This window comes from Vidua macroura, chromosome 20, assembly GCF_024509145.1.
Source record: "Vidua macroura isolate BioBank_ID:100142 chromosome 20, ASM2450914v1, whole genome shotgun sequence".
In the NCBI taxonomy this organism is placed as follows: Eukaryota; Metazoa; Chordata; class Aves; order Passeriformes; family Viduidae; genus Vidua; species Vidua macroura.
The window spans coordinates 1,328,657-1,355,478 of NC_071590.1; the positions used below are offsets into that span (position 1 = coordinate 1,328,657).

The 26,822-nt window shown below is 51.5% G+C and overlaps 1 protein-coding gene across 2 annotated transcripts in view; it reads right to left on the reverse strand.

Annotated features, from left to right (window-relative positions):
• Nucleotides 1–3,295: 3,295 nt before the first annotated feature.
• The window catches only part of GALNT17 (polypeptide N-acetylgalactosaminyltransferase 17), a 212,294-nt gene continuing 188,767 nt past the window's right edge, over nt 3,296–26,822 (reverse strand). For both annotated transcript variants that reach the window (XM_053995477.1, XM_053995480.1), the window contains 5 exons: nt 16,519–16,704; nt 13,321–13,458; nt 11,500–11,595; nt 6,497–6,664; nt 3,296–5,937 (listed from right to left, as the gene is read on the reverse strand). In XM_053995477.1, coding sequence (XP_053851452.1) covers nt 5,809–5,937; nt 6,497–6,664; nt 11,500–11,595; nt 13,321–13,458; nt 16,519–16,704 — 717 coding nt within the window. In that variant the 3' untranslated portion in view covers nt 3,296–5,808. The remainder of the gene's footprint in view (nt 5,938–6,496; nt 6,665–11,499; nt 11,596–13,320; nt 13,459–16,518; nt 16,705–26,822) is intronic.

Here is a 26,822-nt window from a genome sequence, read left to right on the forward strand (position 1 = left end):
AAGGTCCCAGGGTTATCCCATCTCTCTCCCCTTTCTTTGCCTGCTGTTGGAGGAACAAGCCTTGACACAGAGGAGCAGGGTGGCTGCTCCAGATAGTGAGCCCTGAAGGAATATCCCAGAAGGAATATTTGGTACTGCAGGAGCCCCTGGAGCCACTCCCCAGGCTGTTCCTTTCTCACTGCCCTGAGCACAGCCAAGCTCAGCTCCACGTGGGATCCAAAGCATCTGGGCCAAATTCCCAGCTGGGGTTTGCAGGAGTCACCCAAACCAGCAGGAAATGGGAACTACCCCTTTTCCCTGCCATAAATCCCCACCTGAGCCCTTCCTGGGTGAGGAGCAGCTGAGATGGGCACTGTTTGTCACACTCATCCTCTGGGCTGTGACACTGGACCCACCTGCTCCTGACAGGATTTCTTGGATGGCTGGAGATTGCTGGGCTCTGGAGTTCCTCATTTCTCCCATGATTTTATTTGGTTGTGTTGCTGTCAAAGCCACAGCCGAGATTCCCAACCCAGCAGTGGGAACTTCCCTGAACTCCTGAGGGAGATGAGGAGCTCCCCTGGCTCCAAGGGGTGTGTGGCTCCTGCCTGCAGGAAGACTTAAAGCCATAATTGATTTGGGGAATTTTTTGATTTATAAGAGCAATGATTCCAGGAACCACCTGGCCCCAACACTCAGGATCAGCCACCCCACAAGATCTTGGCCTTGCAGTAAAATGAGCTCAGCCCCCCACATTTCTCAGCTGAAAGGGTTTCTTTCTGTCCCTAAAGCAGCCTAAAGTCTTTCTGATGTTTAAAGGATTGTTTAAGTTTGGCAGTGCCAGGGGAGAGGCCTCAGTCCCTCATCAAGTCAAGGGAAGTATAGGTTGGATATCAGGAAAAAGTTTTTTACAGAAAGAGTGATAAAGTTCTGGAGTGGCTGCCCGGGGAGGTGGTGGACTCACCATCCCTGGGTGTGTTTAACAAAGCCTGGATGTGGCACTGGGTGCCAGGGTTTAGTTGAGGTTTTGGGGCTGGGTTGGACTCGATGATCTTTGAGGTCTCTTCCAACCCAGTGATTCTGGGATTCTGTGAAATCATCCCAGTGTCCTTGGAAATCCAGCTGAGACTACTTGTGGCTGCAGCTCTCTGGCCACAGAGCTGCAGGCACAACTTTCCCAGGCATTGTCCTGGGAAGATCAGAGAAAAGAATGAGAAACAATTCTTATCTCCACTTGCTGCACCCGCTGCTGTGCACATGTGCAATGTGTTACGGAGATTTGTTTACCAAAGGGTGGTTTCTTAACTGGTCAGTGGTGGTGGTGTTTGGATTGAAGGACCAATCTGGTCTGACTGTATCAGACTGGCTGTGTGATGAGTTTCTTAATTAGCACAGTATAATATAGTACAGCACAGTGCAATAAAGATCACTCTTCTGGAATCATGGAATCCGTGCTGATTATTACCGCCTCGGGGACGTCACGTTACGGTAACTCCTGACGGCCACAGACGCTTTTCCCAGTCCCAGCCCAAGCAAGGATGGCTTCCCATCTGCGAGGAGGAGCTGCAGAGTTCCCAGTGCCTCCTTCCACCCTGGAGTGCTCAGCTCCATGGCCATTAGCAGTGGATCAGTGCCCAGATTGCTCCGTGGCCATTAGCAGTGGATCAGTGCCCAGGCTGCTCCATGACCAAGCCGAGGCTTTGCCACTGGGAGTCCATGAGTTTAACTTTCAGTGTTGAAATTAGAGTTTTGTGTGATTTGAAGGCTTAGAGAGAACCTTCTGGACGTTCTGCTCTCTGCCCTGGGCAGCACAAAGCTCCTGCAGAGGAGGAGTCCCTGCTGCCTCCAGAGGGTTGTGGTCAATGGCTCAGAGTCCTGCTGGACATCAGTGACCAGTGGTGTTTTCAGGGTCAGATTTGGGGCCCGTGGTATTTAAATATCTTCATCAATGACACACGAAGGCATCAAGGGCACCCTCAGCAGGTGACATCAAGCTGAGGGTGCAGTGATACCCCTGGAGGACCATCCAGAGGGACCTGGACAGCTCCAGGAGTGGCCCTTGGGAATCTCAGGAAGTTTAACAAGGCCAAGTTCAAGCTGGGGCAGCCCCCAGGATCCATCCAGGCTGGGATGAGCAGCTGGAGCAGCCCTGGGAGAAAGCCCTGGGGTTGCTGTGGGTGACACTGGACATGGCCCAGCCCTGAACCCCCAGCCTTGGGCTGATCCCAGTGTGGGCAGCAGGGCAGGGATTGGGATTCTGCCCCTGTGCCCCTGTGCCCAGGTGAGCCCCCACCTGCAGAGCTGCCCTGGGCCCAGCACAGGCAGGAGCTGGAGCTGCTGGAGGAGCTGGGAATGTTCACCTGGACAGGAGAAGCTTCGGGGTCACCTAACTGTGGCCTTGTAGGGCCTGAAGGAGCTACAGGAAAGATGGAGAGAGATTTTGGACAGGGGATGGAGGGACAGGACACAGGGAATGGCTTCCCACTGCCAGAGGGCAGGGATGGGTGGGATACTGGGAAGGAATTGTTCCCTGGGAGGGTGGGCAGGCCCTGGCACAGAGCAGCTGTGGCTGCCCCTGGATCCCTGGCAGTGCCCAAGGCCAGACTGGATGGGGTTGGAGCAGCCTGGGACAGTGACAAGGCACTGGATGGGCTTTAAGGTCCCTCCAACCCAAACCATTCTGGGATTCCATGATTCCATCAGCTCTGAGGCAGACTGAGCCATTTTCCAACATGGATCTTGCCCCTGGGAAAGCCCTGAGGGTGGGAAATGCCCACCACAAGGGCTTGGGTTTCCATCCTGTTCCATCCTGCAAGATGTGCTCCATCCCGTGGCTCCAGAGCCCAGCAGGGGCTGGATGTGCCCCTGCCCAGGTGACACTCATGACACTCACCTGGTGCCCCCACAGAGACCCTTCCCTCCACCCAGGAAAGCACCAACGTGGTGCTCAGGAGAACATGGGTGGAAGGAATGGGTTCAAGGAGTGCCCCGAGCTCCAGGTGACATTCAGGAACATTTAGGGACAGCCAGCCTGGGCTTGGGAATGCAAGTGATGCTTTATTGACCACATTACATCTCCTTCCAGCTTGTGGGGTATAACTGTTATCCTGGTGAGTGGCAGCAGCAGGGGTGGATGGAATGGCAGTTAATCTGTGCCCACCATCTCTCTTGAATTCTCCTTCATTTCCATTTCTTTTAAAAATGGAAGTTTTATTAAAACAGCAGCACTTTTCTATTAAATGAGTTACACAGAGGAATGACTGCCTCTGTAGCTCAGCAGCAGAGAATCTTTTGAAAATCACTCAAGAGGCAAGGCTCAAACCAGATATTTAATAAGAATCACTTGGAGATCACTTCTTAAAGCAATTAACAGATGATTAGAGATAAGCGAGATGCAACAACGAGACCCAGATCTCAGACAGATTTCTCCCGGGGTCACCCTGCAGTCACCAATGCTGTCAGGACAGAACAGCAGAGCAAATTCCCACTTTTCAGCCTGATTTTGCTCCTGTTTCCAGTGGTTTGGAAGCTGGAGCAGGGAGAAGGGGCCAACAGCTCCCCGGGGCTCTGCCCCAGCTGAGGGTCCTGGAGCCCAGAGTTCATCTGCACCTTCCCTTCCTTGTGCTGAGCCAGGGGCTGCTTTTCCTTCTGGAGCACGAAGGAAAGGCAGGTCTGAGCCTGAACATTGCAAAGGATCCCAGAGCTCAGCAGCAGCAGGATCCTCGTGCTGTCCCTGGGTGTCCTGCACCACCTGGCACGGGGACCGCAGTGGCACCAGGGACACGCGGCCATCGCAGAAGGAGCAGGGACGGGCAGGGACTGGGACAGAGCCAGGCCTCCCTGGCCAGGGGCTCAGCACAGCCAGGATGGAGCCCGGGAGCAGCCACACATCCCATCCAGCCCTGCTGCTGGAGCAGACGGGGCTGGGGACCTCACCCCACCACTGTGACATGTGACAAAAGCCATCTGCTGCCACCCTGGGCACGGGCAGGGCTCGAGCTGGGCTGAATTACAGGCAACATCCAGGGGCTGTCTGGCTGCTTGTCCTGACCCACACAGTCTCTCCCTCCAATATTTGCTCTGTTTAAGGGCATTTTACCAGGGGGACCAGAGCTGTGGGGTCTCAAAGCCCTCAGGGTGTCCTGGAGTCACCAGGAAATTGCTTCTCTTAGAAGGCAGCAACAAAGGCAAGGGGAGCTGGCTCATGCATCCACAGAGTTGTGGTCATTTCGGGTTTGGAAGTGCTCAAATTTATTACACAAGGGATGATGCAACAGCGAAAAAGAGAGCAAAATTCTACATTGACTCTCTACTCTGCAGGTCAGGACAACTAAGAGGTTGTACTTCATTGAGGAAGGCAGGGGAAAAAATCAGAGACAGCCCCAGTGGTTGAGGGAGCCTTGTAAAGCCTAAATGAACAATCAGTCCTAGGTGATGCTAGTTGCTGCAGAAGGAACAATGAAATAGATCTGCTTCTGTTCAATAAATTACTAAAACATCAGTTATAAACCTGCTGCATGGCATTGGAAATTCAGCTCGTTAAACATCCAGGGAGCTTCATCCTGATGCAAATGGAAGACAGGCATGAGTGCTCTGCAGCAAAGGACTCTGTGCACATCCCAGCTTGGGAAACATATTTACACATCCATCTCATATATTAATCTATTTTAGTGCACCCTAGCCAGAGGGCAGCCAAAGAGGATTATTCTGGGAGAAGGACAGGAGATGGGCTGGTTTCTCCTCCCTGCTGAGCAAAGCCTGTGTCCACCCACGTACAGCAATTCTGCAGGATCCTGTTTCCCTTCTCCAGGCAGCCACACATCAGGGCCCCAAGCAGAGGACTCCCAGGTGGATTTGGCAGCCAAGGTTTGGTAGCCAGGATTACTGTGAGCCAGAAATAAATCAGGTGAGATCCCTCCACCAGGGCAACAAGCCTGAAGTGGCTTCAGGGCCAAGAATTTCAGCCAAGCTGCCATTTGTTGGTGCCTTGGCCTCCCTCCCTGTCCCTGCCACAGCCCAGGAAGGGCTGCAGCGACTCTGGGGGGACCTCAGCCAGGCCTGAACAGGCAGGACAGGGGTGCTCAAGCCTCAGAGAACATTCCTGCTGTCGCCCAGAAGGGCAGGCAGACATCCCAGGTCATTCCCAACGTGCCCTTTGGGCTCTCCCAGGAGGGAGGTGCTTGGCCAGCAGCGCGTGGGTGATGGAGAGGGGGGCAAGGGGAGGTCAGGGGGTTTACTCCACTGCGTTGTTTTGGGTAACTTCTGTGATTAAGGGTTGGAAAAATCCCTGGGAGCTGCTGGGGGGTGTTTTGCTTCTCCAAAACTCAGGGAAGGGGCTGCTGGATGCAGGGGCAGGAAAGGGAAAAGGGAACAAGGACCCAGCAAAACACCACATCCTTCAAACCCGGCTCCTTTGGGGCTTGGGAACCTTTTCCTCTCCCAAGCTCCTCAGTTTCCACACTTGCCAGGCAGGTCTGTCCAGGGTCGTGGTGCAAACCTCCCAGCTCTTTGGGAGAGCTTGGAGCTGTGTGGGAAAGCAGAAATTCCCTGTCAGTAAATGCTCCCAGACTGCTCCAGCAGGGAATGTGGCACCTCTTGGAGTGCTGGCCAGAGGGAAGAGCAGCTCTGAGCCAGCTCCACACAGCTGGGATCAGCTGGGGGAGACTCACATACGGTAAAAATAAAGCCACAAATGCCCATCTCCCCCAGGTCCTCTCCCAGGAACACAAATAGAGCTCTGGTTGATATTCCATCCTTTCCAGAGGAGTCCAGGCGGATCAGTCCCCGTCAGCCGTGGCTCCAGTCAGACTCCCCTGACTCTTTCAGCCTCTACTTGATGAAGTTTTTAATTGTCCACCTCTGCCCTGTGCAGCTGCGAAGGATCAGGTCAATGCCAGCCATGCCCCTGTTCTCCACCTCCAGGCACCGGCCCGTGCCCTTGTTCAGGATGGCTCCGTTCTGCAGTTAGGGCAGATGGGAAAAGATGGAAAAATGAAGATATTCCTTGCCTGTGAAGCAAACCAGGACCAGGAGGGCAGCCCTGGGCACTGCTGGAAGGGGCATTCAGCTGGGTGAGAAATAAAATAATCCCCCAAATAAATGGAGTGAGCATCCACTGTCCCTGAGGGCACTCAAGGGACACCTGTAACCTTTAAATCCCACAGCTGCTGGGAAGAGGGACCCTTCTGTAAAAGCTGTATTATTTACACTCTGCCTCAGGACAAAAGTGTCTGAATGATTTTCACTCTTTGTCCACAAGAAACAAAGGAATTTGGAAGTCATTGGCAGATCAGACATAACCAGATCCACCTTTCTGCTGCCAGAAAGGAAAACTTTGATTAGAAATTGTCCTGAAGTGCTGCCCTGATCCCTCTTAACCTCCTCCCTCTGCCCCAGGACCTGGAATTTGCTGTGCCACGGCACCGTTTCCCCTTTGTCCCACCCCATCCCACGGGCTGTGCCCCAGCCAGGCTTTGGGCCAGAGCAGAGGAGCCCCCGAGGGCAGCCCCAGACACACCTGGATGAAGTTCCAGCGCTTGTGGAGGCTGCTCTTGACCTTGTCACAGTCCAGCAGCTGCGGGAAGCGGCTCTTGCCCGTGTCCACCAGGCAGCGCGTGTCGGGCAGCAGCGTGGTGGTGCCCAGGGCCCCCAGGTGCAGGAAGCCCTCCTTGGTGTATCGAGCCAGCTGGGGACAGACAGGGGGACAGCAGGGACACCTCAGAGCACTGGCACAGAGAGACAGGACAACACAGAGCCCCTGGGAACACCCTGTGGGGATGCTCAGGGAAAGCAGAGCTGGAAGGAAAAAATCCCAACTTTCTCCAGCCTTTTATCCCTGCTTGGGTTTGGTTTTTTTCCAGATGCAGGTGAGGAATTGAGACACGGGGTAGGAATAATCCCAAGCCTTAAACCCCTCCTGGAGCAGACTCCTGCAGCCTCCTGGAATGCTGTGGGATGGGGCAGTGCATGGTTTTCCCTGGAGTCCAGCTGGAGCCAGCTGGCCTGGCTGGTCCTGCTGGCCCAGCTCCTGGCGCACTGGGTGAGCCAGCCTTGGCTGGGCTGCTGCCTCTGGGTGCCTGGCACAGCCTCCAGGGCTCCAACCAGGCAGCAGCACCAGCCAGAGGGGCCAGAACTGGGATGGGAGCCTGGATCTGCCCTCGGGAAAGGCTCAGGATTGCAGCTACCCCCAGCCATTCCCACAGGATCCAACTGCCCGGGGCTGCCAGGGGCTGCAGGATGGGAGCAGCGGGCAGGGGGATGCCCCTGGGGACACTGGGCACACAAAGGACTCCTCCATTTCATGGAATGCCACCAAAACATTTCCCTAAAGATATTTAAATTCTGGAGTGAGGAGAAAGGAACGCCAGTGTCCTGCCTTTCATAGTTCAAGGGAGAGATCTCCACAGCTGCTTATTTAAATTATCAATCAGGCCATTATCCAGCAGACAAATAAGGAGGATTCAGCACGTTAATTAACTGAGCATATCTGTGACCCAGATGCCAGGGAAGAGGCAGCAAATCCCACTGGGAGTTTGGGTTATCTGGGCTGTAATAATTAAACACTGGAAATCAAGTTAAAACAATGTAACAGGGTTGGACTGCAGCTCATGACCCCAGACCCAGTCAGGGCACCTGGCTCCCTTGGGGTGGGCCTGGCCCTGCTCCCAGGTGCTGCTGGAGTTACACCTGGAGTGAAAATGTTGTGTATCAGAGCAGGCCCTGAGCTCCTCACATCTCCCTGATGTTCATTCACCAGGTGCTCCCAACAGGAAGGGTCAGGAGCAGAGCAAACCTTGATCACAGAATCCTGGAATGGTTTGGGTTGGAGGCACCTTGCAGCCCACCCAGTGCCAGCCCTGCCATGGCAGGGACACCTCCCACTGTGCCAGGCTGCTCCCAGCCCTGTCCAGCCTGGCCTTGGGCACTGCCAGGGATGCAGGGGCAGCCACAGCTGCTCTGGGCACCCTGTGCCAGGGCCTGCCCTCCCAGGGAACAATTCCTGCCCAATCTCCCATCCATCCCTGCCCTCTGGCAGTGGGAGCCATTCCCTGTGTCCTGTTCCTCCATCCCTTCTCCCCAGTCTCTCTCCAGCTCTCCTGGAGCCCCTTCAGGCCCTGAAGTGGTTCTGAGCTCTCCCTGGAGCCTTCTCCTCTCCAGGTGAGGGCCCCCAGCTCTTCTCCCAGCCTCTCCTCACAGGAGAGGTTAATTCCAAGCCCTATTTCCTCTTTTCTTATTCTGCTCCTCTCCAGAGCGGGCCAGGGGCCCTAACCCAGCCTGGGACAGGACAAGAAACAAGGGAAAGACCAAGACAAAGGACCAAAGGAAAATAGTTTAAAACTATTCCCAACCCAAGCATTTCAAAGTGGCTCAGACTGGCGAGGTCTTTAACCCTTTCATCAGTTTGAGTGGCCCAAAGCCACATCCCCAGGCACAGGCACCGACTTGACAGCCCCGCCCCTGGAACAGCCTTCCATAAAACCTCATCCAGGAAACTGCACCTGGCCCCATTCCCACCTTCAGCTGTCCCTGGGGGAATCCCGGCATCCCTGGGGCTGGAAAATCCCTCCCAGCCCATCGAGTCCAAGCTGTGCCTGATGCCCACCTTGTCCCCAGAGCACTGAGTGCCATGTCCAGCCCCTCCTCGGGCACCTCCAGGGATGGGCACTCCACTTCCAATGCCTGAGCACCCTTTCCACGGGGAAATTCCTGCTGATGTCCACCCTGAGCCTCCCCTGGCCCAGCCTGAGGCCGTTCCCTCTCCTCCTGTCCCTGTTCCCTGGGAGCAGAGCCCGACCCCCCCGGCTGTCCCCTCCTGTCAGGAGCTGTGCAGAGCCACAAGGTCCCCCCTGAGCCTCCTTTTCTCCAGGCTGAGCCCCTTCCCAGCTGCCTCAGCTGCCCCAGGGCTGGGGCTGATCCCCCCTGGCAAAGCTGCACCTCCAGTCCATCTCCTGTGGTTGTGATTTCTGGCTGGCTGCATCTCAGGGATGGCAGAAAGTTAATTAGACATCCCAGCACCTGGGAAATAAAAGCCTTGATGACCTTCATTGACTCTATTGGAAAATAATTTCGGGTTGTTTAGCTTCCCTTCTGCTCTGAGCAGAACATCAATTAGCAGCCATGAGTAAAATGTTCAGGATTTGCCTTTTACCACAGTTTGATCTGATTAAAGGGTGCTCTTTCGTCACCCCTGCTCCTGCCGTGTCCCCCATGAGCTCACTATTGATGGCTTTGTCCTCAACTTCTCGCTGCTTAAATGGGCAAAACATATTTTATCCCATAATTAAATGAAATGCTCTGCTGGGTGAACATTATCTTAAGTTTTATAGCATTATAGTGCTTTCTATCACCTTCATATATCACCATAGCCGTGTCACTGCAATGAGCTATCGCTGCATTATTAGTGTAATACATCATTACAGCAAGGTGCTTCCATGAGGGATTGCCTCAAAGATGAAGCCATCAAGCAGGAAAAAAAATCCATCAGCAGCCTCAATATAATTACAGGATAAAAGGATGATGATGGAACCTCATAATGATCTGACCTGGAAGTGAATGGAAGTAGAGAGAACAGAAAGCTGAGGGGAAAATAAGAGAAAAATTCCCAAAAATTTATTCAGTGGGGGATGAGTGAGTAAAGGCAAGATCTCACCTGCATTCAGAGCCACCACCCTGAACTGCATCCAGGCTGAACTTAAATTCATGGGCAGTCACAGGAGAGAGCAGAAAATGGGGACAGGACACAAAGTGTCCTGAATGGCACCAATCCCTCCTGGCAGACCCCACATTCCCTCTCTCCCAGCTGGGCAGCCAGAGGGAAGGGCTGGGACTGGATTTAGGAAGAGGGAGGGCTTCCAAGAAGATCCCAGCACCCTGGTGTGGCAGGAGCAGGAGGCACGGCCCCGCTGTCCCCGGGATGTGCCAGTGCCAGCTGGGACCCCACACCTGCCCCTCTCTCATTCCTGCCCCAGCTGGCAGCGAAACCATTTCTGCATTCTGAAATAAGGAATGTCTGGGGTGTCAGAATGCCTGGGATGGGCCCCAGGATCAAGGAGAGAAGGGGGGATTTTAGGACACCACGTGTGCTTTGGGATGTGCGCAACTCCAAAGGAGCTCAACAGCTCCTTGTGGGGTTTCATACACATACAAATAAATAAAAATTAAACATATATATGTATATATACACAAACCAGAGTTTCCATTGCTTCTAATTCCATTCCCAGCCATAACTTACAACCTGCAGCCCATTAATTAAACAGTTGTAGGGAAAGTCCAATTTCCTTCACGGTGCCACAAAAGCCATTTCAAAGGCTCCGCACTCACTGATAGCTGCTGAAAACCAGCATTTTCCAGGAGTTCCAATAATTGGATGTATCAGGAAACAAAGGAACTGCCAAGAACTGTCTCTCAGCTGAAGAGGGAAGGGACAATGTGGAGAGGGAAGACCAAGAAGGATGAAATGGGCAAGCTCCAGGCAGCCAGCAAAATTTGACTTCAGAACTTCAAGCAGGGAAAGAAAACATTGTTAAGCTTAATCCAAATAACACTGAGGGGAAAATAAATAACCTCAGCCATTCACCCTAAAGCCCAGCGTGAGCAGCCAATGGCTGCCCAATCCAGTTTCTCACACAATAATGCACTTAGAGGCTCAGATTTCCAGCCACAAAGTGCAAAAGGCAGTTGGTGCCATTTAAGAGAAAAATGGTGGTTTTGAGCAAGAGCAGGTTCTGTTCAGCTGGGACTCCATCAGCCCCAGGGACTGGTCTTTGTTTAAGGCCAGGGTAACCCAAAGTGGGATTTTCTCCACCCCACAGCTGCTTCCCAGGTCCTCAAGCTCAGGCTCAGATGAACTCTGGGATCACTTAGTCCAGGGTGACTGTGGAGTGAGAACAGGATTTTTATGCTTTCCCATTCCTTGAACTGTACATCTTTTTAGCTGAAAATGAACCTCCTCAAGCCTGCTGGGCCCCAGATGCTCCAAAACCTTTGGAGAGGCAAAACAAGTGCTGGAAAACAAATTCCAGCCAAGCTGAAATGGCTCATTACTGCAGCACTAATTGTTTTCTTTACCCCATTAGTCTGGGCTTATTCTCCTGGGTGGAAGAGAAGTAATCCCACAATGGATTGGGTTGGAAGGGACCTTAAAGATCATCTTATTCCAACCTTCCATCCAACTCCCATCCAACCTGGCCTTGGGAAGGAAATTCTCAGATTGTGTCCATGATTATTGTCATCTTCCTTTGTCTGGAAGATTTTATTTTAAACTACAAATTTCAAATTTTTTTTTTGTGTCAAATTGCAAAAATTTCAACTTTCCAACATTTTCAATTTACAAAGGTTTCCAGTTTCTTTCAAGGCGTTTCCCTGCAGCTCTGGCAGGATGATGGGAACCCAGAAAACACTGCAGGAGCAGCTGGGAAAACCCCCTGTGATACCCGAGGTGTTTTTAACACTGCAGAGCAAAGGCCACAGCTCCAGGCTGTCCCCTGTGGTGCCACCTGGCCGTGGCAGTGCCAACCTCACCTGTGGGCCCCAGCCATGGCACGGGTACAGTATTGCTGTGTGGTTCTCCTGCGGGCCCTGGTCCAGGCACACGTCCTTGGCCTTATTGTTCCGCAGCTGGGAGGGGAAAAAGGGGCAGAGTTAAGGGGCAAAAAGGGGCAGAGTTATGGCAGAAAGAGGGCAGAATTATGGCACAAAAGGGGCAGAGTTAAGGCACAAAAAGTGGCAGAATTATGGCAGACAAAGGGCAGAGCTAAGGCACAGAAGGATGGAGTAAAGGCAGAGAAGGGGCAGAGTTAAGGCACAAAAAATGGCACAATTATGGCAGAAAAGGGGCAGAGTTATGGCAGAAAAAGGGAAGAGTTAAGGGACAAAAGGGGAAGAGTTATGGCAGAAAGAGGGCAGAATTATGGCACAGAAGGGACAGAGTTAAGGCACAAAAAGTGGCAGAATTATGGCAGACAAAGAGCAAAGTTAAGGGACAAAAGGGGCAGAGTTACGGCACAGAAGGGCAGAGTTAAGGCACAAAAATGGCACAATTATGGCAGAAAAAGGGCAGAGTTATGACAGAAAAAGGGAAGAGTTAAGGGACAAAAGGGGCAGAGTTTTGGCAGAAAAAGGACAGAGTTAAGGCACAAAAATGGCACAATTATGGCAGAAAAAGGGCAGAGTTATGGCAGACAAAAGGGCAGAGTTAAGGGACAAAAGGGACAGAGTTATGGCAGAAAAAAGGGTACAGTTAGGGCACAAAAAATGGCACAGTTATTGTGGGAAAAGGGCCGAGTTATGGCACAAAAGGGGCAGAGTTATGGCCCTCTCTTATCAGAGAGAAGCAGGAAATGGATGCTCAGCCCTCTCTACCCTCTCTAGCTCTCACTGCTGTGTCACCAGGAATAATCAGGAAAAGAAAACTTGCAGAGCACTAAACCTTTCTTTAAATCCAAGGCTAATGATGACTGGTTTTGTATCACAATCCCCATTCCAAGGAGCAGCATTCCTGGCCACAGCTGGCTCTGTGTTTGGTCATGGGTGGTGGGGACAAAGCCAAGTTTAGGCTGCCAGAAATCAATGCAGAACCCCTCAGTTTTCAGTGAAATCTCAGAGTGTTCAACAAGGCAGGGAAAAAAGCCCAACTCGAACAAGGATCACCTTGGAATCATCAGATCCTTGTTCCAGTTGGGCTTTTTTCCACCCCAAACCATTCTGAAATTTCATTTTCTATGAAAATAGAATTTTGTGGGAGGTTTTAGCTTGAAGACCCTAAGTAACTTTGGTAACAAATCTTTCCTAAAATGAATAACCCATCTGGGGTGCCCAGGCTTCGAGGAGCCTACTCCAAGTGCCACTACTCCATCAATTCCATTGCAGCAGAGTATTTGTTATTAGTTCCCATAAATGACTCTTTCTGTATTCCCAGAATGGTTTCAAAGCCAGCAGAGATTGAATTAAGTCCCCTCATTTTATCTTGTCCTTAAGCTGTTGTGACAAGGCACTGAATCCTCCAGAGACCTTGTCAGGAATTAGGCTGAGTTCAAGTCACAGGGTTTTAGAAGATGCCTGTGTATTAAAATTACAAATACGGCTGCTTAATCCATGGAGTCAATGGGAAATATGGATAATTTCTGTCAATTCACTAAATGATGTATTAACATCTTTTGCTTTATACAGTCAAGATCAGCAACAAATCCCCAAACTGGTTTTTAGAAGATCCTGGGAGCAGATTTATGCAAATTTAGGTAATTACACAGAAAAAGTCCATTTTGATTCAGACTCCTCTCCTTTGAGGCTGTTTCTCATCAGGGACTGTAAATATTAGCAGGCTGAGCTCAGGGACTAAATTACCTCTCCATAAGCAATGGTGTTGTTGTATCTCCTCATTTCTGGATAAACATGGTCCAGGTACCACTGGAAATTTTTACACTTCAGGCTCTTCCTCAAGGCTTTCCTCTCAGAAACATCCCCAATGTCAATCCCTGGATTCTGAAAAACAACAGGACATCACTGAATGGTCACACTTCCAAAAAAGGTACAGTGAAAGCATTTCCCTGAGCTTTGAGATCCTTTTCAAACTGCCTGGGAACTGCCTGTGGTTGAGTAATTCCAGGAATTCTGGGATGTGGGTCCAGGGCTGAAATCATCAGAAGGAAGATGTGGGTTCCAGAGGGGAGCACCAACTTCTCTGCTGGGTTTTGAGGGCCCCCTTGCAATGGCCATGGGCTGATGCTGGACAGGCCCTTGGGGATAATTTACAAGAGAGGGATAATTTACAAAGGGAGAAGAAAATGTTTGGAGGAAGGTTGGGAAGTGCAGTGAAACTGGGGGGGTCTTCTCCCAATTCTCCTGGTTTGGATCCACCTGACAAAGACTGATCTGTATTTTTAAACAAGGTATTTTTAAACAAGGTATTTTTAAAAGATTGCTCCTCCCATTTGGGTTCTGAGGTATGGGTTTAGCAGCAAGTGGATATCAGGATTTAAAAGATGGAAATGCAAACCCTGCCTGGGCACTGAGCACCAAACCCTTTCCTGACCCCACTGAGACACAACCCAGAGGAAGGGAGGGGTAAAAGGTGTAAAATAAATGGGAAAAGAATGAAGGAAAGAGAGAAAGGTTTAAGATTCAAATATAGCAGAGGCAGACAGCTGAGAATAAAGGATAAAAATTGCACTAGAAGAAAAGCTGAGGCTGAACCTCAGCAAAAGCTCTTGGCAATTTGGGCAATTCCAGGGGGGAATGGTCTCCCTGGAGACACGGCAGAACCCCACAGCTCTGCAGACAAAGCTGTCCCTGAGGAATAACCCAGCAGGAGCTGGGAACAGGGCTGGAGAGCTGCCCCCCTTTGTTCCCCCATGGCATTTGGGGAGCTAAGGGAAGCCAAAGGCAGGCACACAACAGCCCCTTCTTCCTGCACGTGCCTGGGCTTCTGCTCTGGTCCAGCTCCTGCTCTTGTCTTTCCCAGAGATCATTAAACACAACTGGGAAAGCAATTTTCCATTACAATGCTTGTAATGATCTCCTAATGAATTATTCACTCTGCTTTAAAAGAGACAGCGTTTCAATGTGCCCCTGATAGCTGAGAGGTAAAAATAAAGATGATTCAGTGGAGAAGGGCAGGACAGGCTGCGATGGGAGTGGGTGAGGTGGGGCTCAGAGCAGTCAGGCAGCACCTGGGATAGGCAGGGCTTTGCCTTGGCATCACAAAATAATCCAGTGCACAGCCATAAAACCTCCCCCACCCAACAAGGCTTCCCTCAAATTAAATCTTGATTTGATTGGGAAATGACCAGTACGAAAATCTCAAACGGGTTTTGGGGTACCCAGACCTATTGGAAAGACTTACATAAAAATCTCAAGTTGATTTTGGGTCACCCAGGCCTGTTCCCACCCCCAGTGCTGATCCATGTGCCTTTTCCAAGCTCCACAGGATGCATTTTAATCCTTTCTGCAATGCTCCCGATGTGTTCCTGAGCAGGAGAAGGATGCCTCACCTCTAAAACGGGATCAGGCCAAGGATCAGGATTTCTGATCCCTGCCCATGAGCATTTGGATCTTGAAGCCTCTTTTTAAGATCCCCAAATTCCCTCAGTCCTGGAGGCAGCTCCCCCTCTCCCAGCCCCTGGAGTGCTGCCTGTCGGAGCCAGAGCCCTCCTGCAGCTCCCTGGGAAAGCAGCTTTCCTTTCCATCTCTATTCCTGTATTTCCTGGTATTTTTGTACCACCTGGCCCTGGTCGCCCACCCCCAGGACCACAAACCTGCAGCTCCTGGCCCTTCCCAGGCTGTTCCCAATGCAGCACAAAGCTGTGACTGCCGTGGCTCCAAACACCAGCAGCTCTCCCCAGGTGTCACCTTTCCTCAGCAAGCTGCAGCAGCAGCTCAGGTTTTTGTGCTTTCCTGTTTTTCCAGAGGCCTGCAGCAGACACCAGCTGGGGGTGCTCCCTCAGCAGCTCCAGGAATCAGCAGCTCTTTGAGCCTTGGCCAAGCAGCAATATTTTGTGCTCATTTTTAGCACCCAGGAGTGGCTGGAAATAACTGCACCCAGGGGGGCTGGACACTTGTGGCAGCAGTCTGACCTCCCAGGGAAACTGGGCAGCCCCCAGTGCTCGTTGACCTGCTCATCCCACCCATGACCCAGGGGCATCGCTGCCTCCCCATGCCCACCTCCCTGCTCCTCCCTGGCAGTGCCAGTGCAGGAATGGGGCATTGATCCTGCCAGCGCTGCTCCAGGCAGGGTTTGGAGCCAGGAGCCAGGAGATGCTCTTGGCTTCCCAGATCAGACACAACCTGCAGGGAGGGCAGAGCCCCAGCAGCAGCCTTGGAGCTGCAGAAATCCCTCCTGGAGCCTGTGGAGCTTTCCCAGAAGTGCAGGGAGTGATCCCTGTGCAGGACGTGTCCCTGGACCTGCTCACCTGGTGGAACCTTGTGGTTTTCCGAAGATTCACCAGGCTGTGATGTGGCAGGATTTACATCAAAACTAATGTGTCAGATCCAAGAAAGCCTGACCATTTCTGGGCAGAAATCAAAGGAACCACCAAAGCTCTTTAAGGAGAAGGTTGAAGAGGAAGGGAATCCCTTCTGTGAGCCATCAACCTCCAATCCTTTACCTTTAAACTTTCCAGCACTGGGAAAACAAACAGCCTCAGGCCCTGGGGAGCTCTGGGAGGGATCTGTGTCCATGAGCTGGGAACCTGAGCTGGGCTGGAAGTGACACATGAATAAACCTGAGGCACTAACGATGCTGACTGACATCGATAATCTGCCTGCAGACAGACTCCACCTGCAGAGCAGTGTCAGGACATCTCCTCACGCTGGCTAAACACTCAGGGGGGAGATAAACACCGGTTTCTAATTCTTAGAACCACACTAGAAAGGCTGTGGGAGCAGCAGGAACCCCTCCAAAGCCTGCAGCTTCTGGAGCCTCTCCCTCAGAGCCGAGGGAGCTCTGCTGGGGCTGACACCCGGGGGGTTAAGGCTGAGCTTAGGGACATGAAATGCTCCCTAAGTCAGGTTTCAAGCACGAAGGGCCCACAGGCCAGGCTGTACCTCCAGGGGCAGGTTCCAGGCGATGTAGACGTGCCACTTGTAGTCGTCCATCCAGACCTCGGCCACGCGCAGCGCGTTGCGCTTGGTGTAGAAGCCGATGTTGTTGTTGTAGGGCTTCTTCTTGCGCTCGATGTGGGCCACCCTGGAGCAGGGCAGCACCTCCATGCTGCCCCCACACAGCCACACCTGCAACACAGCCACAGCTCCCTCAGCACGGGCAGGACCCGCGGGCAGCGAGACAAAGGAGTTCTGAGCATCGCGCGTTATCCCGCCAGCCCGGCGGCGTGTCTCAACCTGGCAGGAGAGCCCATGGGCACGTGTGGCCTCTGCCCAGCACTCAGACACACAGGGGGCATTTGTGGGGTTGGAACTGCAGGATCTTTATGTCCCTCCCAACCCAAACCACTCTTGGATTAAGCTGTGCCTAAAGCTTTAGGGGGATCAGGTCTCTTCCTCACCCCATGAAGGATCCAGCGCTGCGTTTCCCCCCAAATAAAAAGCATTAGTGACTGCAAGAGTTCAAACAATTCCAAGATCCCCTCCTGCAGAAGGGATGAGTCAGTGAAACATATGGCAGGGACAGATTTCTCTCACTTGAAAATATTTGTTAATTATTGCTCTTTCACGTGCTGCTTCAAATTCCCTTAAATCACAGTTTACAAATTAAGAAAATCATGTAAGATCCTCTTTTGATCTCACACACAGGGGATTTGCAGGAAGACTTGCCATACCTGGCTTCTCCCTGCCTGTTTGTCACCAGCAAGAAGTTATTTACCTTCCAGACAGGACTCCAGGCCCTGGGCAATCACTCCAAACCCACATTCCAAGCAGGCCTTAAGCAGGCTGCTCTGCATGATTATTTTGCACAATTATTGTAACACCCAGCGTTTCTGGGATCCCTTCCGCCACCCTTTCCTCCCACCTGTGGGCCCTAATTTTCATGGAGCCTGCTCGATTCCCTCTTCCAGCAGCACCAGGAGTCCCCAGGCTGGAGCAGTGCCCGCTGTCACCTCCCAGGGGTGGCTTTGGTCCCTCCAGCGTGGGCACATGCCCAAATGACAGCAGAGAGGGGTGGCACAGCGAGGGGACACCTTCCCTTGGGATGCCCTTGCTCCTCACGCTGTTCCCTCCTGGACTGCTGCACAACGGGAGCCCCAGCAAAACACCTGAGCCAGGTGTATCAGCTGCTGCATAAACGTGCAGGAAAATCCAATGTGCCCCTGTTCTGTCACTTGACCTTTCAGAACACTTCAAAGGCAATTTCATGCCCCAGAGTGGATTCGGAGCTGGTCTCAGACAGGGACCTCCCTGTCCCTCCCGTCCTCCTCCCACCCAGCCAACTCAACAAGGACCACTCAAGGTTTGGCACAGGCAAAGCAAATCAGAGCTGAACCAGGCAAGCCCACAGAAAAACAGATACATTTTTAAAGGAATATTCCTAAGGCAGAAACTGCCTGTGTTTTTTGCCTGCTCAATTCTTTAATTTCTCAGCATCTTGGTGAAATACAGGAATGAGCTCTGCCCTTAGGTACTCCTAAGGCTGCTGGGCTCAACCACTACACTGAACAAATATTCCAGCCCAGAGTGATCCCCAGCATCTCCTGGTTTTGTACTTTTGGGGATTTGTTAGGTTTTGTCCTGATTTAAAATCAGAATAATTCTTTTGAAACTACTAAAATCATAATTAACATGATTTTCCAGCAGCCTGCCCCGAGTCACACCACACTGTTACCCTTCTGAGCTTCAGGTAAATAATTCATGTCAGCTTCCTTACATTTCAGGAATATCTGTAGAAGCCACCTGGAAATCCCCACATTGGAATAACCTGGGTGAGGCAGAGAGCTGGGCACTGAGCAAAGGGCACTGCCTGGGGGCACATCCACAGCCTGGTCCAGAGAGATTAACACAAACTTAACTCAGGAATTATCCAAGGAAAGATTATCCATACATCTACCTCCTAAACAGAGCCTGAACTTTCGAGGATTTTAAAATTATACTATATTTATATTAAATAATATTTGTAACTAATTAGGATTTTTTATATTATGCATTTTTAAAACTCCTGGTTTTAGAAAGTATTTATGAATATTTCTGCTGGGAACAACAGGAGCAAAGAGAGCTGTGACCCAGGAATGGCGAAGTCACACTGGAATACCTGTCTCAGGAAGGAGTTTTTTGTTCCCACGTGGCCCCACGAGGAATTTCTGCTCCTCCTGCACCCAAAATGCAGGTGAAGATCTGCACAGGGAGCTGCCACCCGAGTGATTCCCCCACGGCTGTGGAGCTGTGCCTGCCCCACAAGCTCAGAGTGAAGCCTCAGCCCTTACCACAGCTCCAGGGCACAGAGTTCCTTCTCCTGCTGCCCACAGGACACAGGCAGAAGAGCCCAGTGGATCCCAACCCCCAGCATGAGGGCAGGCACTTCACCCCATGGCACCCAGCCTGGAGGGCAGGAGGGTCCTTGGGAACCTTTTGTGTCCCAGCTGAGCAGCCACTGATCACAGCAAAGCCCTTTCACACACAGAGCTGGTTCTTGCTAAGGAATCCTACTGGATTTGTTATAGATACATGTTATAATATGAGCTTCTCACAAATGTTAAAATAGATTTTATACGTGTGATGTTAAAGTAACTTTGTTCTAAAGATATGGTTTTTATTTCTGTTGTTAATTAAGCTCAGACATAGCAGTGCAATAGCTGATATCAGTGTGCTCGTGTTAAAATGCTGCTTGGATGGGATAACATCCAATGGACACAGGATGAGGACACCTGAACAGATCTGATAACCATCAGCACTCACCCTCTGAAGGCAGCGTGGGCCAGGGCCAAAACTGAAGGGGATGATAAAAAAGGACCAAAGCCACAACCAAGGAATGTGCATGTTCTAAAAAGGAGGCTCCAAGGAGGAGCCAGGCTAAACAGTTCTTGGAATATGTAAACTAGCTTGGGGAAAAGTGTGGATATTCTCAACTCAGTCAGAGAGAAAGAGAAAGGTTTTCTAACCAGGCAAGAGCCTGAGAAACAGTTGGGCAAGAATGTAAACAATTCTCTAATCTGTCTTGTTATTCACATTGTTTATAGATATGTTCTGCTACTGTGTGTCATTCACTGCCCACCAATGGGATGTTTTTACTCTAAGACCAATGAAATTAGTCTTCTCGATGTTCCCTGTATACAGAGTGGTGAATTTGAAATAAAGGAGAGAGTTCATTTTCTTAACCTTCTGATCTGGAGTTCTGTGTTCCTGTCCTGCTCAATGGCGTCAGAAAAGTTTACTGTGCATAAGGGTCTGTGCATAAGGGTCTATGAATATGCAACAGGCTGATGTCAATAAAAGGTATTTAAGGAATATCCCTGAAGATAAGAGGGTGCCAAGATGCACCCAGCTGTAATAACCTTTGCTCTGTGGTCCTTGTCTCCTATTAACCTTTGTTAAACTTTTTTTATTGTCACAGGAGAGTGAACGTGTTTTTCACAGATTTTTCATGGAATCACAAAATCCCAGGATGGTTTGGGTTGGAAGGGACCTTAAAGCTCATCCCATTCTACCCCCTCCATGGGCAGGGACACCTTCCACTGTCCCAGGCTGCTCCAAGCCCTGTCCAGCCTGGCCTTGGGCACTGCCAGGGATGCAGGGGCAGCCACAGCTGCTCTGGGCACCCTGTGCCAGGGCCTGCCCACCCTCACAGGGAACAATTCCTGCCCAATCTCCCATCCATCCATGCCCTCTGGCAATGGGAAGCCATTCCCTGTGTCCTGTCCCTCCATCCCCTGGAAATTGTCCTTCTCACACAAAGCCCTGCTCTGAGGCTCAGGGTACAGTAACTCAGCAGGTTAAATATGATGAGCAAGGCTCCAGTTTTCGCTGTTGTCTGACATTCCCATTCCTACACAACAATTAAATTGCCACTCATTCACTCATGAAGTGATATAGAACTAAAAATAAACCCACTCCCCTCAGAAAATGAGGGTGAGTCAATAACATCTTCATCAATGCACACACAGGAGGAATCAAACCCATGGGAAATGCTGGGATTTATAAATAACCAGTTAACACCATACTCTAGTGAAGGAATCCCAGAGAAACAAACAGAAAACAAATCCATCACCCAGAGATCTTCAATGTGTTTTGCAGAAAGCTGCTGGGGAATACACTTGCAATTCTTTCCCAAAGAAAATGTGACAGCCCTAAGGATTCAGCACGGAAAAGCAGCGACTTGTCTTGGGGAGTGAAGCACAGCTGACACTGCAGTGCTAAATCTGCTTCCCTGGAGCTTTGGCACATGAAAGAAGGAGGTTCAGAGGGACTTTCTTGTTTTCTACCTGAAAGGAATTTTGTCTTGGGTTACAGGATACAGCTGGGGCTGTGTGTTCTATCACCATCTGTCAGAGCTGGGGCAGTTCTCTGCTGTTCTTTGGGCACTTTTCTTTATCTCTCCCACAGCCAATCCTCCCTCCAAGAGATCTCTTCTCTTCATGGCCACTGAGTGTCCCTGCATGGCTGAGAAAATTCCAGCATCCCATGGGGATGCTCCCAGGGGAGCAGCCAAGCATTCCTACCTGGATCCAATCTGACCTTGGAACAGCACAGCAGCCTTTGCCCACTGCATTCCCAGAGGAGCAGCTTTCTTCCCCACTGCATTCCCAGAGGGAGCCCAGGCCCATCCACAGCAGCCCTGGAGCTCCAGAGGAAAACTCCAGCCTTGTCCAGGATCCTGCTCCAGCAGAAGCACAGCTGGCACTGCAGGAGGGCTGAGCCCCCATGGAATGGCACTGCTGCCACCACCCTGACCCACAGCCTGCCAGGGCCTGCTCTCACTCTGGCAGTGGTTTGGGGTTTTCTGTTTGCACAATTGCATTTGTATTTCTAATTTTCCTAATAAAGAACTGTTATTCCTACTCCCATATATCTTTGCCTGAGAGCCCCTTAATTTCAAAATCATCATAATTCAGAGGGAGGGGGTTTACACTTTCCATTTCAGGGGAGGCTCCTGCCTTCCTTAGCACACACCTGTCTTTTCCAACCAAGACAAGTTTCAAGACAGGTGGGGGTCGGTCTGTTCTCTCAGCTGACAAGTGACAGGACAAGAAGGAAGGGTTTCAGCTTGTGCCAGGGGAGGCTTGGGGGGGACATTGGGAAAATTCCTTCCCTGAAAGGGTTGTCAATTATTGGAACAGGCTGCCCAGGGCAGTGGTGGAATCACCATCCCTTAAGTCAGTGTCCTTGAAAATGTTCAAAACCCACGTGGATGTGGCACTTGGGGACAGGCTCCGGGGTGGCCTTGGCAGTGCTGGGGAATGGTTGGACTCAGAGGCCTTCTCCAAATTCCTGTTTCCCTGTGGGAGGCAAACTTTGGTTACCACGAGGTGCCCTTGTGCCAGGCTGTGCTCCAGTGCTGGGATGAGCCAGCTTTGGTTCCCAGCCAGCCTCTGGCAGCACAGACAGAGCTGCCCTGGGTGTGTGAGAGTGTTTGTGACACAGGGGGGACCTCAGAGCCTGCCAGGGCCAGCCCAGCTGGGACAGGGCTCGGCACTGATGCCGTGGGGCAGCAGAGCCCCAGGTGGCTCCCTGGGCACGGGGAGCTCCCACCAGCACCAGCAGCTCCTGTGCCAGCTGCCAGGCCTCAGCTGCAAAGGGAAAATTGCTTTTCCAGTGCTCTGGCTGAGCTGGGGTTGCTCACCTGGAGAAGAAAAGGCTCTGCAGAAACCTTAAAGCTCCTCCCAGTGCCTGAATAGGCTCCAGGAGAGCTGGAGAGGGACTTGGGATGAGGGATGGAGGGACAGGACACGGGGAATGGCTTAAAAATGACAGAGGGCAGGGATGGATGGGATATGGGGAAGGAATTCCTGGCTGTGAAGGTGGGGAGGCCCACAAAACAGTGGGGACAGTGACCACCCTGGGTCCTGGCCATGGTGTCCTGGCTGGAGCATGGTGTGACATCCATGAGGAGCACTGGCAGCTCCCATGAAACCCTGCCTTTATTTGCTCAGAGCTTGGCCAAATTTTAACTATTCAGACTGAAATCCATCCTGGACCAGCTCGAGCTCTGCAGTTAATGCAAAGAGACAACATCTAATAGTGTCAGGACATGTCTGCAAGGGAAACTTTGAATCTCTCAATGCATTGTGACAGGAGGAAATGGGGGAAAACCCTTCCCTAACTTTCATTCCACCCACTCCAGGCTTTTCAGCTCATATCTCCATTTCTAAGGTGATTAGCGACCCCCTGCCTTAATTAGCCATAGATTTCCCATTTAGCAGCTTTGCCTTATCTTTGCTCCCCTCTCTCCTTTGAAAAGTAACTTCCAAAGTTAAGGGGACAACAGAATTACTAGGCAGCTGAAATAATTCAGAATGTACCAGCACAAAGGGCTAAATAATCAAACCCAGAAACAGCAGAAAAGGCAAAGAAAGAATAATTTCTCCTGTAAAGTTCTGAGACTTTACCTCTCCAAATTATTGCTTTTGTGGGAGCAAACAACATGCACAGCCACATTCCCAGCATTCCCATCCTTCCTGTTCCCACCTGGGCCATGCCCCATCCCACGTCCCCACAGGACACCAGGGGAGGAGGTCCCCAAGCCAAGCTCGTGCTGCCAGGAATGGGATGGAGAAGCTGCTCCCCAAACCTCTGTGCTCCCTTTGTTTCCCTGGCACAAGGCTTGTGGAATGCAGCACTGGGACACCGCATCCCAGCCAGCCTGTTCAACCCCAGTTTTGGGAGATAACACCTCCCATCAGCAGCTGGTGGCCCTCGATGGGTGACAATCCCATTCCACAACCCTCACTCCCAGCAGGCTGGCTGGTATTTGGCATTTTCATGGATATATTTATACAGAGATAGGTGTTGGATCCTAAATCAGCACTGGAGTGCTCCTGCAGGCTCTGGGAGTGCCACTGGCTCCTGTCACCACCCCAGCAGAGGTTCAGCAGTGCAGTCACATGAAGGGGGGAACAAGGGGAGGGAAATCAGCTGCCTTTGGGAACTCTGGAACTCCTGATCGCCACAGTGGGTGAGCACTCCAGGAAGAGGAAAATCTGGATTTTCACAGATCACATCAGGCTGCCTGGGAGTGTGGGGTTGATCCAAAGCAGTGACTGTGCCACCTCTGAGGCTCAGCAATGTCACACCCAGCCCCACATCCAGAGCCAGGGGATGCAGAAGCACAAGGACCAAACCTTGTGGCACATCCCTGGCAGAGGCAGCAGCCCTGGATGGAGCCACCCGAGCATCCTGCTGGAAATCCCTGCACAGCTCCACCCTGAACAACGGGGAATTATCCTGGAGACCTGCAAGGAGAACTCAAGGAGACCCCACGTCCTGCAGTTGGAACAGGAAAAGGAATCTCACTGCTGTACCTGCATCTTTCCTCTGTCCTGAGGCCACAGAAAACCTTTCAGGGAGGATCAGAAGAAGCCAGATCAGGCCCAGTATCCATGGGCCATCTCCCTAAAATGAGATATTTTCAATTGGACCTGCCCATCCAGCCCACACCCATTCCAGCAGAGAATGTTGGAAGACAGGGTTAGAACACATATTAAAAACTTAATTATTTTTCTTCTTTGTCTCTCCTTTTCTTGTGTTTTATCCTCATGGATGATACACTTTGGACAGGTTCCTGTCACCTTGTGCCAGACCAATAACAGAAATGTCCAAATTGTCCAGTGTCCCAATGACCAACCTTTCCTAAATTAATTCCTTTTGTAATGGCAACTAAAAATGCCAAAGGAGAGTGAAATCAGAGGCACTCCACAATCCCTAACCTGCAGCAAAAATGGGTAATAACCACTTTTCATCCTCAAGCAACATGAACAGTTTAACTTGTGACACATTGAGAGGTCAGAATAAAGCAGGATTGCCATCCATGGAGAACGGGGATTTTCCAGGAGAAGCATTCCCACACACTGCAGTGCAGTTTGCTCACACTGCAGGCTTTTCCAAGGAAAGATCTGTGCTGTGCTTCTCCAACAAATGCAACCCAACCTGCTCTAACCAGCCATCACTGCTGGCTGCAAAAGGGGCTGATCTGACCTCATCACCTGGTAAGATCCACCAGAAGCTTGGTGGGAAGCTGCATTTCATAGATGGCAATCCCAAAGCCCAGCATGGGGAGGATCCTCTGGAATGACAAATGTCCACATCCCCTTGGCTGGGAAAACTGCTGGAAAACTGCATTTCACTTCCCTGGGCTCCAGGAGTGACACCTGAATTTCTGCAGCTACAGCACTCACAGCCACTGCAGCCTTGTCATGTTAGGGCTCCCAGAAGTTAATTTTTTAAAGAAGAGGAGCAGAGTATTTTTAAATCCCATCTTGGAGAGAACTGCCAGGCTCTGCTGGAGCCCAAATCTGCCTCCTGAGCCCCCATCTGGCTGAGAGCACATCCCTGCAGAGCACAGAGCTCCAGAGATGTTTGGAGCTATCATGGAACAAATCTGGGTCTTCCTAATGAGTTTAGAGCTGAAATTCCTCAGTGCTCTGATGTTATCTGCTCAGCCTTGGCAGCGTGACAAGGACCTGATTATGTTGTAATAGCATAATGCAAAGATTATTACAGACTCATAAAAGACAAGTGCCTCAAAAACAGCATCCACAATACCTGGAGGCCCTGAGAAGGAGCTGAACATGCTGGGCTTTGTGCACTCCTAGCACAGAAATTACCTGCAGGATCTGACCCTGATCTGCTTGGAGGTTGCTCTTTTTTTATTATTTTATTGCCAGTAATGTACCAAAAGCATCTTGATCTCATTTTCCTATTACCATTTCTGTCAGAGCTGTAAAAATAAACCAGCATAAATAGCTCCCAGGATTTTGATCTATTTTTCATGCACAAAAAGCCTTTGGAGGAAACGATCTACAGCTGGTTCTTCAGCCTAACAGATTCCATGTGGGGAGTGGCAGGAGGAGGGGGAAGGTGCCAGGGAGCGCTGGAACCATGGGAGGTGGTTCTGGAACAGAATTATTGATGCACAGAGAGGCAGCTGAGGGATGGAGCAGCCCCTGAGCTGACAGCACCCAGCTCCATGAAGCTGCTTCCAGCCTTTGTGACTCCAGCACATCCCCACTGCTCTGAGATCTGTAATTACAGATATTCCACCACTCCTGATGGGGAGGTGCTGGGAGGGAGCAAAGCTCCACCACGGGTGTTCCTGCATGGATTGGCTGTGACTCTGCCCATCCTGCTGGAAAACTGCTCAAGGAATTTGTCAAAAGAGCAGCTCCTTAGTTTAGAGCAGGAAAATGCAGAGGGAGGGACAGAGGCGGGGGCTGGGTGATGTGACTGAGGAGGGACACACAGGAACACACATAGGGACACACACGAGGTATTTTGCTTCTTGTTTGTGCTCAAAGCCACATTATGATGTTCCCTAATCTTGTCCCACTCCCCTGCCATGGCAGGGACACCTCCCACTGTCCCAGGCTGCTCCAAGCCCTGTCCAGCCTGGCCTTGGGCACTGCCAGGGATGCAGGGGCAGCCACAGCTGCTCTGGGCACCCTGTGCCTGGGCCTGCCCGCCCTGCCAGGGAACAATTCCTTCCCAGTATCCCACCCATCCCTGCCCTCTGGCAGTGGGAAACCATTCCCTGTGTCCTGTCCCTCCATCCCTTGTCCTCAGTCCCTCTCCAGCTCTCCTGGAGCCCCTTCAGGCACTGGAGGGTTGCAACAAGGTCATCCCAGAGCCTTCTCCTGTCCAGGTGAACATTCCCAGCTCTCCCAGCCTTTCCTCCCAGCAGAGCTGCTCCATCCCTCTGCTCATCCTGGTGCCTCCTCTGGGCTCCTCCAGCAGCTCCAGCTCCTTGCTGTGACAGAGCCCTGGACCTTGTGAATCCCATTCAGCTGCCCGTGGGTCAGACAGGAGGGAATGCCCAGAGCTGATGTCCAGCAGGGTCAGAGGGAGCCAGCACCAAACCTGCTTTTGTGTCTTGCCGAGCCCCAGGGGCTCTGCACTGCCACCAGCTGCCCCTGCAGTGATGGCCAGGCAGGGCCAGCAGGATTTGGGACCCCTCCTTAGGGAGGGGCACCAGGGTGTGCCCATTTCTGCAGGACAGAGCCACATCCATGGGCTGCTCCTGGCACTGCCCAGCTGCAGGATGGAAACGCCCAGCCGAGCTCCAAGGCAGATGCTTGGAGACCAGGAGCTCTGCCACGATTCTGCCACTCTCTCCACCATCTGCTTGTTTTCCCTGGCAGAGTTAAAATCCCCTCTCCAGTGGAGCCATCATGTCCTTGGAAATAACAAACACTTTGCAAGCAGGAAAGTTCAGAGTATGGAAGTTTAAAGCCTGAGAAATCTCTGTGGCTCTG